Here is a 21,222-nt window from a genome sequence, read left to right on the forward strand (position 1 = left end):
CCATCATCCATAGCACAGCGGTTAGCACTAGTAGTTGCCATCCTCGCAGGTCTGGGTTCGATTCCTGGTACTTTTTGCTATTTGCTTTACGTCGCACCCACACAGATAGGTCTTATGGCGACCATGGAATAGAAAAGGCCTAGGAATGGAAAGGAAGCGGTCGTGGCCTTAATTAAGGTACAGCCCCAGAATTTGCCTGGTGTGAAAATGGGAAACCACGGAAAACCATATTCAGGGCTGCCGACATTGAGGTTCGAACCCACTATCTCCCGGATATTCCCAGTACTGCCAGAGATTTCATAATCGTACGAGGGATAGTATGTAGTTAAAATGGTACATGCAGCTCACCTCCAATGGGTGTATGTCTGAGAAGAGTAGTACCACCTCTGGATGAGGACACGATTTTACTTTTTACTGCATATAACACTCGTAACGCACATACGTGAATCGGAAACAAGGCACAAGCCCACAGTTCGATCACCTACTGACTGACTAAACAACTCACTGGTCTGGTATACCGAGCCTGTTGTCGAGTTTTGGGTATACAGAGATCATTGTTCAAACATCGCCCATTTAGACCGATAAGGAAACCCTTTCATCTGTAAGTCTCCGATCTGACTGAGTTTTGGTACGACTTCAGTAGGATTATTTTATTCAGCCATATCAAAAGTAGATCCCCTGTCGTATATTTAGTAGCAGTTTTGGGGTGTAAAAGTTTGCTCGTTTGAGCACATGTTGATACATCAAAACAGCTGCTAAATAAATGACTGGGCATTTAATATGATATGGCTGAATAACACATTCCTACTGAAGTCTTTGTACCAAATCTCAATTGAATCGGTTAGTTTTAAAACCCCGTAAGTCACATTTTTTTGACAATTTCGTTTTATGGGACAAAGTGAATGTTGAAGGGTAGATGCATCATTTTGTGTACACACCCGTTAGTCTGATGAATACAATAGCGGTGAAGGTATCGTCAATATTTGGTTTGGTTTTAAAACTCCGTAAGTCGCTGACTTGCGGGGTTTCTCAACGTAACAATGTTTTACCGCTAGAGTGTGCTCTCAAGCATCAGCTGTTGGTAACACGAATTTCACTAATCCCGGGACGCACATTGTTTTGCGTTTGTGATTGTTGTGCACACATGTCTTTTTCAGACGATGATGTTAGTGTCAAAAAGAAAAAGAAGGAATTAGGAATACGCATTCATATAAGTGTAACAAAATACAAAGTGCAAGAGTGAAACAAACTTCATCTGTAAGCTGCAATAACAAAAAAGTGTATCCATGAAATACTAATGTACCTTGCATGTAGTTTGATGTTTAAGGTAATATTTCCTTGCTGATAATGCATAATTTAATTGAAAATAACTTCTCCAAACGTTCTAACTTGTCTTCTGGAATACGGTAAATAAGGAATTCTTTTTTTTTTGCTAGTTGCTTTACGTCGCACCGACACAGATAGGTCTTATGGCGACGATGGGACAGGAAAGGGCTAGGAGTGGGAAGGAAGCGGCCGTGGCCTTAATTAAGGTACAGCCCCAGCATTCGCCTGGTGTGAAAATGGGAAACCACGGAAAACCATCTTCAGGGCTGCCGATAGTAGGGTTTGAACCTACTATCTCCCGAATACTGGATACTGGCCGCACTTAAGCGACTGCAGCTATCGAGCTCGGTGGAATTTTATTTAAAAAGTATGTTTCATGCTTCATTGTGTATTAAAATAATAAGTTTTTTGTACAATCTGGGAGGAGTTTATTGGTACTGTAAAAGTTTACAACTTTTTATGCATAAATAAAGCAGATAAACACATCATTAAATCATATGAGTATGAATTTTGGTTTTTCTTTAAGTCAATAATGCAGTGTTGTTAAGCTGGTTTTAAAATCCCGCAAGTCACTGAGTTTTAACCTGATCTATAGGCAAAGTTAATAAAGAATAAAACTTCATATCCTACTTCTATTATGTCTTTCTATAAGTATTAATCTACAGAGAAAAATGTTTACAAATAGTTTCTGGTTCATTTACCAGTCAGTTTTTTTCTGTTTTCCCACAAACATACCTTTCGTGACTTACGGGATTTCAAAAATAACCGATTCAATTAGATGGGAGACTTACAGTAGGCGTGCACTTGCGATTTCTGGTCGCTGCGCCTGAAAAATTGCCGTGGCAGCATTTATTGTTACGCGCGCACTACGACTGATAAATCGTTCGTTCTTTGCAGTTGCACGGTGGATAATGTACTAATTTATCGAATTTTCCTTACCTAAAATTAGATATTCTTCAGAATATTTAGAAACATTCTTCTGGAGAACATGTTTTTCAAATAATATTAAAGCATGACTGATGATCTCTTAATGAAATTATTTGAGTATCTTATGGTGCACATAATAAATTTCATTAATTTGTCAGTGTTGCAGTCGTACTACTTACTTGGAGTGTCCCAAGATATTAGAAATGCCTCCGCCGATCACAATTATTATTGCTAAATCCTTTTATTGCTTTAAATATTTAACACGCTAATAATTAACCCGTCCATTATCCTAATTTTTTTTAATTCCTTGTATCCAAAAAGTATATGTGCGAATCGGTACTTGAATGAAAATCCACAGCCTGTTTCCACTCATTCGACCGGGTCAGGAATGGAATGAATGAAGCCCCAATCTAGCGGCGAGGATTGGAATGAGCCGGCTGCCGAAGCCTGTCGCACTCCTCTGGGGCAATGATATATGACTGACAGATGAAATGAAATGTTAAGGGAGAGTGTTGCTGGAATGAAAGAGGACAGGGAAAACCGGAGTACCCGGAGAAAAACCTGTCCCGCCTCTGCTAAAATTCATGCAGTCAGACAGTGACAGGGCTTTAACTGCGACTGAATGGTCGCTTGTGCGCGCAGATTCATTTCCTTTCTGTGTTGCTTAGTTTTTGCGTGTTTTTTTTTATAATTTATTGACAATGTCATACAACTGTTTCAAAACAAGCAAACTCTACGTACATACTAAACGAGTTACACAAACTTCTTATTGTTTTTAAAACAAAAATATTAGAACAAATTTAGGATAATTCCGCAAACAGAACGTTGATAAGTTGAATCTAAACAAATTAAAATTTAACACAGGAGAACATCAAGTCGTTCACAGAAGAATAATTAAAAAAACCAAACAGTTTTTCCTTTTGCACACTAGGAGTAATCTTAATTATGCCTGTCATTCATTATCCAAATCCTTGAACAGTACACAGTTTTACCACCACAAAACACTCTGCAGTTAACATAAAATTGGCAGATATTACACAAGGGACATAACAGGAAGGCACTCAGAATTTAAAAAGATGTGTTCCAAAAGCTTCTTGAAGACACTTCTGTCTGACCATCTTCCATCGTTCTTTCCTGAGATGATCCAGAAATCCAGGTAAAGTCGCACTTGTATGCTGAGATTACGCCTTGATGTTGTAGTTAATGGCTCCGGCTGTTATCCATATGTAGAGACATGATTTTTCGCATTAATTTTTGAACGATTTCGCGAGAAGGATACTCATTTTCGCGTTATTTCGCGAAATAGACATTGCCGTATCGCTTTAATTTCGCTTTAATGACATTCTAATATTAATCACTGTTTCCTTAGTTGGTTGGCCGTGGGAAGGTCTCAAACCTAACCAATAGAAAAAAAGAAAAATCTTTATCAGAAAGAGGTCTTAGAAAACCTAGTCTTACTATCACTGATCGTTGATTGTGGTGGTTTAATTGATAGACTGTACATACCTGGTACATACTTTTGAAGCCATTTCCGGACTGCAGGGTCGTCTACCTTCTCCAGCGGGATGTTGGCTTTGAGTAGCATCGCTGTTGTTTCGTGAATAAATTCTGTTTTTTCACTCTTAGCTTTCTTTTGCATATCTAATGGGAGTTCTATTGTTGCCTTCCGTTTCACTGTTGGAGTGCTAAATTCACGGTCTGATGTTCCTTATTTTTAAAACAATGTTTTGAGACAGTCTCTCTTTTCTCCACTCGATATGAACATTAAAAAATCTACACATTAAAATATTGCTTTCCGAAACGTATAAACCTTCACTCGCAAACTGTTTAGCTCTACTGTGCACCGTAACACTTGTCGAGCGACCCATCTACGGTACTGTCTGTGATCACTTTCTTAATTTTACCTGACCACGAAGCCGAATTACACCAGTCAATTGTGCTGCTTGTAGACGTCAGTAGGGATTACAGCATTGCACAATGCCGTGAGGAGTCAGGCTGGGGTGGGATTACCAGCCACCACAAGCCAACATTCCAAACATTTCGTTTGGCAAGAAGCCTGGAGCCAACCCCTTTTCTTTGATGCCATGTCTTAAAGAGATTATCCCGAACATTAATGATAACATCTTTCCTGTTGATGAATCTTTGTTCGCTCTTCCTTTTCTTTTCATACATAATCTTGGAACAAAATATCAAGTTCGTTATTCACTACAGATTTCGCTGTAATATCGCGAAATAAATGAATTTCGCTTTAAAATGGCCTTATCGCTTTAATTCGCGAACATAATATCCATATTTTCCTAACCAGAAACATATGATTCGTAAAGATATCGCAAAATCGCTTCAAAATATTTTTGTCGCGTTTATCGTTAATGCGAAAAAATCATGCCTCTATCCATATGCAAGCGTTTCCACTCTCGTTCTGTGCGTGATTTAGTTCCAGATTCAGTATCCCTCTCACTCTGTCACTGGTTGTTGTTGTCCCTGATATCCTGTAGATAGCGTTCAGTGTCCATCTCCAAACTAGTGCCGTATTGCCTCAAGTGGTAACTCGATGCACGAGACTGTCCCTCTGATGACATACCAGGCATTTGTCATCAGATACTTGTCCATGCCGTTTCAATTTCTCACCCGTCGGGATGATTTCATTTGTGTATATGTAGAGCGATACCCTCCATTCAATCGGGATCCATTTCTTCCAAATATTTTTCCAGATCTGCTTCCAGTCACGATGTGGGTATTTCTGTTGTACTAGTGGAATACATTTATATTGCTTCAATCTGAAGTTGTATATATTCTTAGCTTTATCCAACTTTCCAGCTGTAATTTCTGTTTCTGGAAGTTGTTGTAGAATCGAGATAGCGTTCTGGAAGCAGCTTCTAAAGGGTTCTTGTTGTTGCAGGTTTGTTGTTACCCACAATTTCAGCACTGCACTATCAAATACATCTCCTCGTGAGTTCAATGCTTTACTGATATGTGACAGAAAGAGTGCTGTGCATTTCTTTTCGACTGCAATTAGGCGCAAGCCACCATCCTGTTCAGTAAGGTGAAGTTGATCTCTTCTTATTCTGTATCTGTATCCTTTCCACAGATAAAATCCAATTGCCATTTCAACACGTTGGCAAATGACATGTGAGGCGGGAAGAATTTGGGCAAGGTACCAGAGCTTCGACAGCGCAGAGATATTTATATGCCAGACTTTTTGGAAAATGTTGAGTCACCTTGAAAGTTCCTCCTTTAGCTGAAACTGTAGGGTGTTTAAAGCAAAAGTCCAATTAGTCTATATCGTCTCTGAAATATCGTTATTGAAGGTAATGCCCAATATCTTGCAGTGGTTAACAATTGGAATCCGGGAGCTGGCAAATATTTGTCGATTTTCATTTGAACCTAATAGCAATAATGAGGATTTGCTATAATTCACTTGTGCCCCAGACACCTTACAGAAGGCCTCGAGAGCCTCTTGCGCACTATTAGCATCTTTGTCACTGGTCAACAGTAGGGTAATGTCATCCGCGTATGCGCGTACTGCGAAGCATTCGTTGTTAATAGTTAGTCCGGTTAAAGAATTTTTCAAACTTTGAATCAGGGGTTCTATTGCTAAAACAAAAAGTGCCATTGATAATGGACATCCTTTTCTAATTGATTTGTTTATCGAAAATTTTGCTGAGAAAAATCCATTTATCATAACTCGTGAGGATGCCTTGTGGTATATGCGCTGTATTGTTTCTATGATACTGTTTGGAAATCGAAACTTTTTTAAAATTTTCCAAAGAGTGTGCTATCCTATCGGATGCTTTGCTGAGGTCAGTGCTAGCCAGAGCTCCTGAAGCAATGTCACACACTGAATGATATATGATGACATCACGAATTGCCAGTAGATTATGTAATTTTTTTCCAGGTATAGTGCAAACCTGTCCATTAGTAATTAATGAAGGGAGGATAGTTCTGATTATGTTCGCTAAAATCTTGGCCAGTAGTTTATAGTCGGTGTTTAATATTGTAATAGGTCTATAGTCACTGATATAGGTGCAACTGGAGAGTTTTGGAATTAGGATGATAATTCCCTCTGCAAATGTACCACGTATGTTGTGACTGAAGGCATAATTAATAACTTGTGTCAGGTCTTTACTGATAATATACCGAGCTCGATAGCTGCAGTCGCTTAAGTGCGGCCAGTATCCAGTATTCGGGAGATAGTAGGTTTGAACCACACTGTTGGCAGCCCTGAAGATGGTTTTCCGTGGTTTCCCATTTTCACACCAGGCAAATGCTGGGGCTGTACCTTAATTAAGGCCACGGCCGCTTCCTTCCCACTCCTTGCCCTTTCCTGTCCCATCGTCGCCATAAAGCATATCTGTGTCGGTGCGACGTAAAGCCAATAGCAAAAAAAAATACTGATAATGTTCCAAAATTTCTTATACCATTCATTGGGGATCCCATAATAGCCTGGCGTCTTATTTGGTGCAGTATGGTCTAACGCGCGCTTCACTTCTTCGGAAATATGATCAGTATGATGTGCGATATCATCTCCTTTTAGATGACTCTGGAGATGATGAACATATCTGTCAATATCGAACTCTGAGATGCTGTCTTCTGCAAACATTTCACGGAAATATCTCTCACTTTCTGCAAGGAGCTGTTCCTTTGTAGTGAACATTGTCCCTTTACCATTATACCTTCGATTAATAAATTGCTTATTGGCTGATCGTCTAATCTTGGCAATGTGGTAGAGAGAGATTTTCTCTCTTTCTATGAGGGAAGTGCCTTTTACGTGCTGATGTAGTTGTTCTAGGCTGCTTTCCCTAATACCTAAAATAATTCTCTTAATAGAATTTAATGCAGAAGATACATTTTGGCCTTGCTGTTCCTTGTGATGCAGATCAAACAAAACTCTGTCATATAATTCAATTTTCCTACTTGTATCCTGGTTGTGCTCATACGCTGTTGTCCGTCCGAGAGCTCTAATGGCAGGTATGTCCACCAGTCCATCACGCTACTATAGCGATTTTGCGCTAATTTGCATTGGTGATAATACTCCGTGAAACGTTGGACATCCTCAGTATTATTGGAAACAGATCTAATCATCTTCCATATTCCTTTCCCCATGATGCATCTGTCACTCCTTGTTGTCTTCATCATAACTAGAACGCTATGGTGATCGCTAAAGGCGACTGGAATCACCTTACAGCTATCGAGGAGCTGTACTTGTGCCGTGGATACGTACATCCTATCTATCCTGGATTTCGACTCCCCACGACAATATATAAGTTCGACATGTGGGTCGTGTAGCTGCTGCCACACATCCTTGAGCTGCATAGACTATTAGTGTCTGAAGGCCTGGACAAAAGTTAAAAGTACCTGTTTGGTCTCGTGGGTGAAGAGTGCAGTTGAAATCACCTACTAGAATTATTGGACCAGGTGTCACTAAATGGGGCACTATTTCATTTGTAAATAATAGGTCTCGGTCCTGTTTGTACTGTGACCCGGATGGGCTATATACGTTTATCAATCTTGTGTTATTATAGGTGGCAGACAGAAACCTTCCCGTAGGGTCCATGATGACATCAGTGAGCTGAATTCCTTTCCTGTATACTATTGCAGTTCCTCGGAAGTTATCACCTACGTTCGTTATATAGTCATAGTTATATAAGAAATGGAAGTTTGTCTCATTAACTTCCTGGAGGAATAAGATATCAATATCATATTCCTTCACGAACAAACTAAGCAGCGCTTGAGTTGTAATACTCCTTGCACCATTAATATTAAGGGTGGCGTAAGTTGTAAGAAGACTCACCATAACAAGACAGAGAGGGAAAGCAAAATGCCAAGAAGCTGTATTCATGTTTGCGTAGACGGTTATTTATACATGCGACAGGTAGTGGTTGGTGCAGAGTCAGTTAGGTACCAGACGATTTAGAATTTAGACCCTTTCCGCTCGGCACTCTTCTTTCTTGTATGTAGACGTGGGTCCCTATAGCTTAAGGAAGTATGTGATGGTAAACTGTTCTTCAAGCTTTTGTCCGCTGTGGATGACGTACTGTGTGTTTTATTTACAGTATGTGGCTCTGTTATTCGTACAGGCTTCAATTTCTTATGAAATCTCGTATATTCACATTAACGATTGAAACATTGAAATAAAACGTACTTTACGGCTAAAAACCTGGTTTGTCAATGTTGATTCATTAGCAGAAACCATACTTATTTCCATACAGGCAAGAATATTTGATATGAATATGCCGGCATCGACAAATGCGTGTACCAGTTGTATTCGTACACATGGACAGGATGATGCCCACTGTTTGTTTGCGATGCACGGAAAAGTCTCAGTGATGGCATACGACTGGTCAAGTGCGTTACTTTCCTTCCTAGTGTATCTGTGGTGGACATGGGTAGGAGTGCAGAGTTAAGAACACTATACTTAAACTGGCACTTAAAGGATTTTCATTCGAAAGATTGGACAGCCGGTTAATAGAACACATTCTAGGGTGCAATATGTGGTTGGTAAACTTAAATACAAAGGCACTGTTAAGAACACGCCAAGGAAACCGAGGAGAAAGTGTTTAACTGAAAGGGAAGAACGGTTTGCTGTTCGGCTGATGAAGTCAGATTCCAAATTAAGTGCACCATTATTGAGACAACTCACGGAGGAACGAACTGGAAAGAAGATCAGAAACTCCACCATCCATTGGACCCTGTATCGGCATGGATACTATGGAAGAATCCCTCGGAAAAGGCCATATGTAAGTAGGAAAAAACAGAAGGCTTAGACTGACATTTGCTAAGGAGCATGTAAGTAAGGATAACGAATTCTGGAATTATATTATCTGGTCTGATGAGACAAAAATAAACCTATTTGGGTCAGATGGCATCCACAGAATATGGATAAAAATTAGTACAGACAATGATGTGGCGAATACACTCCCAACTGTAAAATACGGTGTTGGGTCTGTATGTCGGCCAGAGGTGTGGGTAACATACATTTCATTGACGGAATAATGAACAAGGAGGGCTATAATGCAATCCTGAGGGAAAACGTGAAGCAGAGTGCCCAAAAAATGAGGATGCCACCTGTTTATATGTTCCAGAATGATAATGACCCAAAACACACTGCTGATATTAATAAGACAAGGTTGATCTGGAACATTCCTAAGCAGCTTAGAACACCTCCCCAGTACCCGGTTTTAAATCCCATCGAACATATTTAAGCTACATTGAAGAGGAATCTCCGTAGGCAACGTGTGCGTACGAAGGAGGTACTTAAAAGTGTGATTCTTCAAGAATGGCAGAAAATCAGCCCGGACATGTGCAAGAAATTAGTGTATTCTATGCGGCGATGATGTCAGGCAGTTATAAATGCTAGGGAACATTCCACTAGATACTAACATGTTCCAGAAACCATGTATTTTTTGTTTACTTCAAGTGTTCAATTTGTTTGTACGAACAGGAAAGATACAAGATTATGGACGCGCTTTTCTTTATTAGAAGCTGTATGTTTTGTGTTCAATTGAAATGATGATGACGTGGTTGTATCCATGGGCGCCCGCAGGATCTTTTCCAGGGGAGGGGGGGGGGGGCATTCAGAATTTTCTTGAATATAAAAACCAATATAACGTCAGCAACATTAAATTGTTTACAGAAATTTCCGGTTATAACGGATGCTAGATGACTGTCAGTACGTTCAGTTTATGAAATAATCGGGTATGATATTAATAATAATAATAATAATGTTATTTGCTTTACGTCCCACTAACTACTATTTTAATGTCTTCGGAAACGCCAGGTATGATATTAAACAATCGAACATCAACCTTGGTTGTATCATTACAAAATATCCTCAGGGAAATTATGGGAGGTGACTGGAGAATACACCAAGGAAAGACGTGGGATATTTGGGGTTTTCTTGACAGGATGTCTATTTTTTAGTCTTCTATTAAGGTACCAAATTTTTAGGTATATTATATTAACCTTAATTCGTACGCCTCTAAATATATGTACAATTTACAACACTGGTTCCATTCAGGAAGAAATTCAGAGTCCATATTTATTGATAAACTGCTCCATCCATTCAAGGCTGCCACTAAATTCAGGGGCGTAGCCGGAGGTGGGGGTTACTGGGTGTTAGAAAACCCATACATGGAACGTTTACAAAAATAAAATAAGCCGAAACTGGCAATAAACAGATAACAGGTAAAATCAACAGATCTGTTGAATCTATTTTTTTCAGAATTCTCGAAAGTTGGATTTTAGTTTGGTAAACTGAACATACCATTCGCTGTAAAACTGTTGACCTTGATCATATTGTTCTTGTTATATATTTGAATGTAAGATTTTGTCCTGCACTGCAGTCTGAATATCAACATAATTCACTTGTATCTGTCCTTGACCGGGCGAGTTGGCCGTGCGCGTAGAGGCGCGCGGCTGTGAGCTTACATCCGGGAGATAGTAGGTTCGAATCCCACTATCGGCAGCCCTGAAAATGGTTTTCCGTGGTTTCCCATTTTCACACCAGGCAAATGCTGGGGCTGTACCTTAATTAAGGCCACGGCCGCTTCCTTCCAACTCCTAGGCCTTTCCTATCCCATCGTCGCCATAAGACCTATCTGTGTCGGTGCGATGTAAAGCCCATAGCAAAAAAAATATCTGTCCTTGTAATGACAATCGAGGATGCGCGCACCACACCCGCACACGTACCTTCATTATGTTCTATAATCATTTTGTAACTATAACCACCCCTATCGGCCAATCCTACTGACTAAATTACATAACAGTGTACAAAGGAGATAAAACATACGACGAATATTTCCCTTGTTTTTCAAACTGTTTGAACAAAATACAGATGTAGGAAAACTCACCTACGGAACTAAATGATATTATTTTCATTCATGCATTTACGGCCTGGAATAATAGTCGTGGTAGTCTTTTGGTTTTATGCCGTATGAAATAAAACAAACTGCTGATCTAAATTACAACTGATAAATAATCATTTTTTGCTAGTTGCTTTACGTCGCACCGACACAGATAGGTCTGATGGCGACGATGGGACAGGAAAGGGCTAGGGCTAGGACTGGGAAGGAAGCGACCGTGGCCTTAATTAAGGTACAGTCCCAGCATTTGCCTGGTTTGAAAATGGGAAACCGCGGAAAACCATTTTCAGGGCTGCCGACAGTGGGGTTCGAACCTACTATCTCCCAAATACTGGATACTGGCCGCACTTAAGCGACTGCAGCTATCGAGCTCGGTGATAAATAATCATAGTACATATATGACGAAAGCTCTTTACTGAGAACATTTATTTTGGTTAGATTCATATCATTCTTGGTACAGGTCTAGTTCACACCCGCTAGCCAGGAGAGTTGGACGTTTCAGCAGCGCGATGCGAGACTACCACAGTTCGATGCTCTGATCTTTTTTTTTTTTTTTTGTGACGGGTTACTTAGTCGCTTACTGTTGGTGTTGACAGTATGCCATGTGAAGCAAGGCATAAGGGGTCAGAATTCGTCTAGATATGTATTTAAACAAGACGGGTCCCGCGAAGGTTGCCCTCCTTCCTGCATACCGCATAAACGAGAGCGTTCTCGCCGACACGCCACCCATCAACTTCGATGAACGAATAAACAGATTGAGAAACTGATAGAAAAACAATAATACCCCATTACAATAAGTATTGAAAATTATATCCCTCAGCCTACAGACAAGTGTTGTAGCGTGTGATGATATTTCGATTTACTCTCTGCAATTCAGCCTCATGAAATAAATTTAAAATTTACAACACACAAAAACACGCTACTCAACACTTAATTCAGTAACCATGAAACGCGCTAAACAGATTAATTTACTGCTGTATAAGAAGCAATCACGCTGTACGCTGTACGGAAGCTTATCGCAGATTATCTGAAACCATGGCATCTTTACATGGGTCAGGCTGCTGTTGCAACATCCACTTTCCTAGACACGGCACAGGGAGTAACCGGCATCTTGACTTAGGCTCGCGCTGTATTATAATAATAATAATTTCGTGTGGCTATTTCTAGCCGAGTGCAACCCTTGTAAGGCAGACCCTCCGATGAGGGCGGGCAGCATCTGCCATGTGTAGGTAACTGCGTGTTATTGTGGTGGAGGATAGTGTTATGTGTGGTGTGTGAGTTGCAGGGATGTTGGGGACAGCACAAACACCCAGCCCCCGGGCCATTGGAATTAACCAATGAAGGTTAAAATCCCCGACCCGGTCGGGAATCGAACCCGGGACCCTCTGAACCGAAGGCCAGTACGCTGACCATTCAGCCAACGAGTCGGGTTCGCGCTGTATTAATTTATCACTATTGGTTTGTTTACAGCATTTATGCCGAGCGAAGCGATGCTCAAGTGTATTAGACTTCGTCAAGATATATGTGTGTATTAAGATTTTACTTTTTTTTGCTAGGGGCTTTACGTCGCACCGACACAGATAGGTCTTATGGCGACGATGGGATAGGAAAGGCCTAGGAGTTGGAAGGAAGCGGCCGTGGCCTTAATTAAGGTACAGCCCCAGCATTTGCCTGGTGTGAAAATGGGAAACCACGGAAAACCATTTTCAGGGCTGCCGATAGTGGGATTCGAACCTACTATCTCCCGGATGCAAGCTCACAGCCGCGCGCCTCTACGCGCACGGCCAACTCGCCCGGTGATTAAGATTTGAAAAGTAATTCGTTGATATTCCTCGTTTAAGACTGTGTGTTGTCTCGCCGTTGGTAATAACATCCACCTGTGTTGAGTTCTGGGAGTTACGCCATATTTTATAAATTTCAGTTAATAGTAGTGGGTGTTGACGCAGCAGCATGTAAGACATCTTACTTGTAGGTGAATGCCAAGGCTCAGGTCCCACCGACCCCACCAGAAATATTGTATTTATACTTCTACCAAATATCGCAAATCGTGTCCGTTGCCTAGTTTCAAACAAATACGTAGCTGCAAATAGTCCTAGCCGATACCCCTGGTGCAATATTACCTCTGATCTGTTCTGAGGTTGCTGTGTGTTTCGCTATGACAGTTCGCAATATGAGACAGTCGGGGTCTATTTCTGTATGTTACTGCTTGCTGTCCGGATATAGGCGTACAGAAATAACAGCAGTATTAGTTTACATGAGGGTCTGTCTAGCGGAAGTAGTACAGTCATGTTTGGTTTGGTTCACCCAGAAGGACATGGGTTCATTTTTCCGTCACGATGTCAAGCAATTTAGAAATGAGAGGCTCACCAGCCTACACCAGAGGTTATTTTCTGGGGGCAAAGACACTTTCTCACGTTAGTGCCGATATTACGATTAATGGAAGCCTTTACCATCCACTTCTCCATGGACCTTTATTGTTTGTACGGAGATGGCTTTGTTTTGCTTGATATGCATGGTGACAAGTCGAGTGATCGGACTGACCACGATTCTGGGGCTGAACACAGTCTCCCCAAGATGACATCGCGGATATCTAACGCATGGCTCTACTTTGCTGTTGGTTAATTCTCGAAGAGTCAAATGGTCAATAAATACATTCTTATGCTTGTTCAGAGGAGTATATACTAACGATTTTTTCGTAGATGAGTTAGCATTTACTACTCGTAATAAAATGACACATATAAATATCCAAATAAAATAACTTAGTATTCTTATACACATGTTATGTTTATTTGTATAATTTGCTTTACATCGCACTGACACAGTTAGGTCTTATGGTGAAGAAATGGCGCATGGCTTTTAGTGCCGGGAGATCCCAGGACGGGTTCGGCTCGCCAGGTGCAGGTCTTTTGATTTGACTCCCGTAGGCGACCTGCGCGTCATGATGAGGATGAAATGATGATGAAGACAACACATACACCCAGTCCCCGTGCCAGGGAAATTAACCAATGATGGTTAAAATACACGACCCTGCCGGGAATCGAACCCGGGACCCCTGTAACCAAAGGCCAGCACGCTAATCATTTAGCCATGGAGCCGGACTCTTATGATAATGATGGGATAGGAAAGGCCTAGGAGTGGGAAGGAAGTGACTGTGGTCTTAATTAACGTACAGCCTCAGCATTTGCCTGGTGTGGAAACGGAAAACCGCGGAAAACGATCTTCAGGGCTACCGAATGCAAGCTGATAACTACGTGACCCAAGCCGCGTGGTCACTTGCACGGTCTTCCACACATAAAGATATAGTTAGCAGTTCGGCGCTAACTTGAGCGTAGTCCGACTCGTTGGCTGAATGGTCGGCGTATTGGCCTTCGGTTCAGAGGGTCCCGAGCTCGATTCCCGGCCGGGTCGGGGATTTTAACTTCATTGATTAATTCCAATGGCCCGGGGGCTGGGTGTTTGTGCTGTCCCCAAGATCTCTGCAACTCACACACCCCACATAACACTATCCTCCACCACAATAACACGCAGTTACCTACATATGGCAGATGCCACCCACCCTCGTCGGAGGGTCTGCCTTACAAGGGCTGCACTCGGCTAGGAATAGCCACACGAAAATAATAATACTTGAGCATAGTGTCCTTCAGATTTCCAACAGTTCGACACTTGGGGAATATGGACGAAGAGTATGTCTCTTACAATTTTGCTTATGGTTTACCTTATAAAACATTATTAACATTTTTTTATTTTCTCTCTTCCCTTGCAGTCATTTAAAGATTTTCCTACAGGAGGATACTCTTGAGCCCAATCCACCGGCTGGTCTACAACTTACATTTCTTTCAAGAAGCTTAGTCGCAGGACAATACCCAGATATTATCGGGTCTTCATTTATAACCGCTGATGACTTCTAATCAACCACGTAACTTCGGCCAACATTTTAAAACATAATTTAAGAAGATACGGTGTTAACATGTGTAAACTGGCACTACCAACAAATGGGACATACACAAGGAACAAATGTGAACTGAGTTGACATGCTTCAGACTTCCAGTCCAATAGAACTAGTTTACAAGTGGTCAGTTTACCAAAATTGAATTCCACTTCTGCTGTTTTAAGTGTCTTTTATATATTTGTCGCTTTATACTTTAATGTGTGTTTTATGTGTTTAGATAATGTATACGGTAAGGGATTTTAATGATTGTACGTACATTGTTTAACTTGGCGATATTAAGAAGTATAAGGCTGAGGATAACCCGTGGTTGGGTTGAAATCGGTCCCTTAAATTGTAAAATGGTCTCATTATCATTTTACTTGCAGTGTATTGAAAGGTGGATAGCCTCATACCTAATCTCCTGAATACATGTTAATACGGATAAAACATGCAGTTCTTAACTTATGATAGTTACCATGGTACTGACTAGGGAGTGAATTCATACACTTCTTTAGACAGCAGTAGTTGACTAATTCATTCGCAGAGTAGTTTACATTGTTCCACATTTTACACAATAACATAAAATACGTTAGTACAAGAAGATAAATCTACTGGATTACTGTAGCTACATATACAGCCTATATCAAAATCCAGTACTCAAACGTCTAGGGATCCTATTTGTTATTAAATAACCATAGATTAGAAATCAATAGTTGAAGTACATTTTGAGATGGTTGAGAATAAAACTATTACATGTCAATTTAATTATAATCTTTTATAGGAAAGGGTTAAAAAGAGCGCCCTCCTGCTTCAGTACACGCTCTGTGATGACATGCCATCGACTGTCGAACACGTTCAAAGACCCCAGGCATGAGATGTAGAGCTCTTACCCACACTAAACAATACGTAAAAATGCTAACAATTTCAACAGTGACACTGGCTATCAATTAAGTAATACGTGGTTGCCAGCCATTAAGGATTTACGTAGGTAGTTCTCTTCTGTGTCCTTTCTCCATTGCTGTTTCGTTTCGGTGTTTTCCAAATTCGTACGTTCGTCATCACCAGATAGTTTATTCCAAGCTATGTGTTAAGTGTTATACTTTCAAAACGTGTGTACACCGGTTATGTCCCCCCCCCACTCACACACCGTCTCACATCATTATCATCATCTGGTTTTCTCCACACACTTCCCTTCCATTCTTCAGCTCTGTTCTATTCTATCCTGGTGTCTTTTGTTGCATATTATTTTATTAGTTTCTGTTTATTTCTTCTACCGCATTCGTCCCTGATTCGTCTGATTTCCTCTTTGTTACTCCTCTCTCTCTCTCACACACACCTGTGTGTGTGTGTGTGTGTGTGTGATAGAACATCTTAAGGGCAAGTGTCTGTGAAGACCTTAGTAAAATAGTGTAAAATCACTATATTTGCCATCATAATTTGAACAGATACACTTGTTCTAGGTGGACAAATATTATTATGTGCAATGAATGAACATTGTAAATTGTTGTTATAGCATTAATTGTTGGTTAAAATTCATTGTTTATTTTTTATGAGAGTTTATTTCTTGTGATGTTTTCTAAGATTGCAAAATCACTCCAAGCTGTCGGAAGGGTACACTCGGAAACTACTTGTGGGATATGAATGATATTTTTACAGATGCTACCCACAGAATGTAGCTACAAAGTAGACTACAATCATGATATGCAGTAAAATGGTTCTTTTTTGGGAAAAGTTTGAAAATTGTTATTAAAATTTTCATAAATTTTGTTGAATATTTTATGGTCTATTTTCCATAAATAAAGAGCTACGTTCATGATTGTAGTCTACTTTTCAGACAATAGCACACTAAAACTGTGTGCCAAATTTCAGTGTTCTATCATTAACGGTTACTGAGATAGTAAAATAAATATTCTTCAAAAATACAACTTTTCAGGAGAGCGAATCAAAGTAAAAATTTAAGTTTGTGACCAACCCTTACAGTCTCTATGCATTCCAGCTCCATATTCCTCACCATTTAGGACACTCTCATCATCCCGCAGTATTTTCCTATTTCTGCTATTTGTTCTGGCTTCTTTAGAGCTTTCAAATACAGCCCTCTCAGCGTCAGTTACCCTACGACGATCAATTGCAGCTAATGCTGAGGCCATATTTTTCCCTGGAGATATTCCTAAAGAGTCCAGTACCTTACATCTGGATACAGCACCTGCATTGAAGTAGATAACTGCATCCAATACACCCATTTTTAGGGTAGGAAGACCTACAAATACGCTTTTTGGCACACGTTCCCAAATGCAATGATGGAAACTCTAATTAGGGCTCTGTGTTCGTCCATGTAAACATTTTCCCCAAGAGATTTTTGGCACTAAGATCTATATAAATAGGTTTTATGGCTTCAATAACAACATAAGGTAATGAATGTTTATGGCAATAACCTTTTACCCTCTGTCTTTGTTATCTGGTACCCACACCAGAAGTCTGGACCTGGAGGACATAGCACGTGTTGTGGGTGGTCAACAGTTGATGCTTTGTGAATTAAACTAGCCCATACAGATTTTCTCATAGCTTCCAAATTACCCTGGTTGCTCCTCATAGCTAAGCCATAGTACAGTTTTAATAAGCCCTGAAGTAGGTTTTCTGTGGTTTCCCATTTTCACTCTAGGCAAATGCTGGATGTATACAAATAGAGAATTTCATGCACGCTACTATACAATACAATACTGGCTTCTGTATACAACCTAGCTCGTTGCGGCTGGCAGGTCTAAGAGCAATCAATTCTTACGTATGGCAGCTTTCGTTAAAATACTACTTACCGCTTTCCGATATCTTTACTGGTGGAAAAGTTATGACACTTTCAAATGTTTGACATTTAAAGGGGCTTGGTTACTTAGCGCAGACATTCTTAAAAACAACATTTAGGACAAAATATGCTTGCTAACATATATAAACTATATATATTCTGAAAGAGAGAACTCCAAAGAATAATAATACATGAAAATCAAAAATTCAATTTTTTGAAAATAATTCACGTACACGTGCCCTTAATTAGAGCTGAATGTTGTCATCAGCTCCCACTGGGAGCGCTGTATCAGTATACAGCGAGCCACCTGGTGACGAACGACCTTACCACTACAGATTCAACGGTAAAGCATTCTTAAAATCAAACCCTCATTATTGTAGAAGTCTTCCTCGTGAACAGTCCAGATTTTCTCTTAAAGACACAGAGCAACGTTCTCTGCGAAACGTCAAGAGTTTCACCTTGTTTTCTTCACACGACATAAGCACCAAAGCCCATATCATGTCTACAAGTACGGGCCGTGAAAGCATCAATGTTAACCACACACTGTTAAAATCTCCGACCAGACCGGAAATCCAAGCCAGGTTCCTCTGAATCGAAGGCGCAAGTACGCTGACCATTCAGCCAAGGAATGGGTATTTAACCTGCTTATCTTCTAAAAGCCGGCCCCGTGGTGTAGGGGTAGCGTGCCTGCCTGTTACCCGGAGGCTCCGAGTTTGATTCCCGGCCAGGTCAGGGATATTTACCTGGACCTGGAGGCTGGTTCGAGGTCCACTCAGCCTACGTGATTAAAACTGAGGAGCTATCTGACGGTGAGATAGCGGCGCCGGTCTAGAAAGCCAAGAATAACGGCCGAGAGGATTCGTCGTGCTGACCACATGACACCCCTTAATCTGCAGGCCTTCGGGCTGAGCAGCGGTCGCTTGGTAGGCCAAGGCCCTCCAAGGGCTGTAGTGCCATGGGGTTTTTTATCTTCTAAAACGAATTACCTAAGCTACATGCAACCCATTCCAGTTCGTGATAGAGCCAGCAATAGAACTTGGCCAACTGGGCAGAATTCTTCTCACCCCTAGTTCACGATAGTGGACAGTTATATTTAGGCTTTTGGTGATTCTATGTCCTGTTTTGTTTTCATGGACTTGCTGAAAACTAAATTAAAGTGTAATCTTTGAAACTAAAGCGGAATATGCTGATTTTAGGTCATGAAAATAATATTTATCTTTCACGTTCAAGTTCCCAAGTTGTCTCAACTTCTTCCTTCTAAACAAGTACCAATACCGACATTGATTGTCTGGAGTATTACTCTACTTCTCTTCTCACGAGTTTTGTTTAAAATTTCACACTTTTTCTCTCTTTTACTACTTACACAATATGAAACAACAGTATATATATTTATTATCAGTGAGATTCATGTAATGTCGCAGAATGTTGCACTACTGCTTGTCTCGTGTTTGCAGGGAACAGGACTGGAGGTGCTTGTGTTCTGCGCACTGCTCGTGGTTTTCCTCTTGGCTGGTTGCACTGTATCCTTATGTCGATCCAAGGCAACAAGAGATCTCCTAGCAGCTGCAGTGACTTCTTCACAAGTATCTAATCCAACAACCATACAGCAGGGACAAAGCCAAAATGAAGACATAGGAATGAATCAAGTAATCAACCAGCCCAATCCTCTCTTATTTAGTCCTGTCGCTGGACCCCCTCAGTCCCCTGTGCAGGCGCCGCCAGAACCACCCCCACCTCCTTATCATATTGCAATACTGTTACCGCAACAAACAGCTCATACAGCAACAATGCTGGGGAATGATGAGTCCCCACCACCATCCTACGATAAGGTTGTAACTTAGAGCTCTCAAATATAATACAAACAACGTTTTACACCTGCTGATGGAAAGCAGGTTTCAAATAAACTCTCTCAGAAATATTGTCTTATGGAGCAACAAGATTTCTGTTAAAAGACACAAATGTGCCAGATTGTGTATATTGACAAAAATGTTCGGGTTAAAAGTGACATTTTTATTGAGTGTGTGTTAACAGCGAGCATAAGAGGATAAACTGTTAAAGATGTTGTTCATTTTTATGAAGGTGTTATTGATTATTATTATTATTACACAGCTTGTTGCATTGAACTTATTGTAGGTGACAAGAATGAACTAAATTTTTGAAGTTGGAGAAAATGGAAAATTGGGAAAAAGCAGTTCTTCTGAAGACTCCGAAACACTGCACAAATTTTAATTGCCTTTTTGCAGTATATTCTTCAAATGGCAAATGTTCTCAATAACGGTACTGATTCTGTATTTTCCTAACTCTTTATTACTACTTCTATTATCAATGTGCTTTTTATTATAAATATATACATGTATCTGATGTTTCTTATTTGATTGTACATGTCAAATACTGTGCCATACTTTACATACATCAGCTTCTTGAACGAAATATTTTAGGTGTGGTCCACACCACTAATATTTATTCTGTAACCTATGTTGTGAAGAAAACAGGTTCTATGAGTGCTCATGAAAGAGAAAACTTCCGGATGAAACAACATTTTGCTGTCTTAATCAATGTTTTATACTGGGCATTCTCCTTTCCTAGGAAGTAATGTTTGAAATGGCGGGATGAATTGAAAAACAGTAGGTATGTTTCGGTGAGTTTCAGCACAGATATGCAAATGGTCAGCCAAGATACGTATGAACAATCCTAGCATTTCTTATTCGTCTTGTTTGTCGTGAAATGTGTTGTTAGTTCCCGAGACGTTGATTGTAGTTGCTTTTTCATTTAGGAGCATAGAACATTTTAGTCCTCAACACCGTCCGTTTAACGGCCATGGTATTTCTGCTCGGTAACCTCTGTTATTGTGGTGTGTATATGTCCTTAATTGGGGCCTGGATTGGAAAGGAAGCAGCCATGATATTGAAAAAACTCAAGTATAGGGTTGAAATGGAAAAAAACACTACTTCAAGGATTATTATTATTATTATTATTATTATTATTATTATTATTATTATTATTATTATTATTAGGTTGAGAGATTTAAAACTGCCATTCTCCTGGGACTAACGGTTCTCGTCACAGTCGTCAGTGTTTTAACGCGCTGAACTCTCGTAATCGGTCATACAAGTTGGTGAGGTTCGTACCCCACTGTCGGCAGCCCTGAAGATGGTTTTCCGTGGTTTCCCATTTTCACACCAAGCAAATGCTGGGGCTGTACCTTAATTAAGGCCACGGCCGCTTCCTCCCCGCTCCTAGCCCTTCCCTGTCCCATCGTCGCCATAAGACCTATCTGTGTCGGTGCGACGTAAAGCAAATAACAAGTTGGTGAAGGAAGAGTAGCGTAGCGTTATCATCGCTAGAATTTTCCTCTATTAAGCTGTAATTAGAAACTTTGTCAA

The 21,222-nt window shown here is 40.4% G+C and overlaps 1 protein-coding gene across 2 annotated transcripts in view; it reads left to right on the forward strand.

Moving 5' to 3' along the window:
- The window catches only part of LOC136863282 (uncharacterized), a 167,581-nt gene extending 147,530 nt beyond the window's left edge, over window positions 1-20,051 (forward strand). For both annotated transcript variants that reach the window (XM_067139666.2, XM_067139667.2), the window contains exon 4: window positions 19,294-20,051. In XM_067139666.2, coding sequence (XP_066995767.1) covers window positions 19,294-19,680 — 387 coding nt within the window. In that variant the 3' untranslated portion in view covers window positions 19,681-20,051. The remainder of the gene's footprint in view (window positions 1-19,293) is intronic.
- Window positions 20,052-21,222: the final 1,171 nt, after the last annotated feature.

This window comes from Anabrus simplex, chromosome 2 (genome assembly GCF_040414725.1).
Source record: "Anabrus simplex isolate iqAnaSimp1 chromosome 2, ASM4041472v1, whole genome shotgun sequence".
Taxonomy (NCBI): domain Eukaryota; kingdom Metazoa; phylum Arthropoda; class Insecta; order Orthoptera; family Tettigoniidae; genus Anabrus; species Anabrus simplex.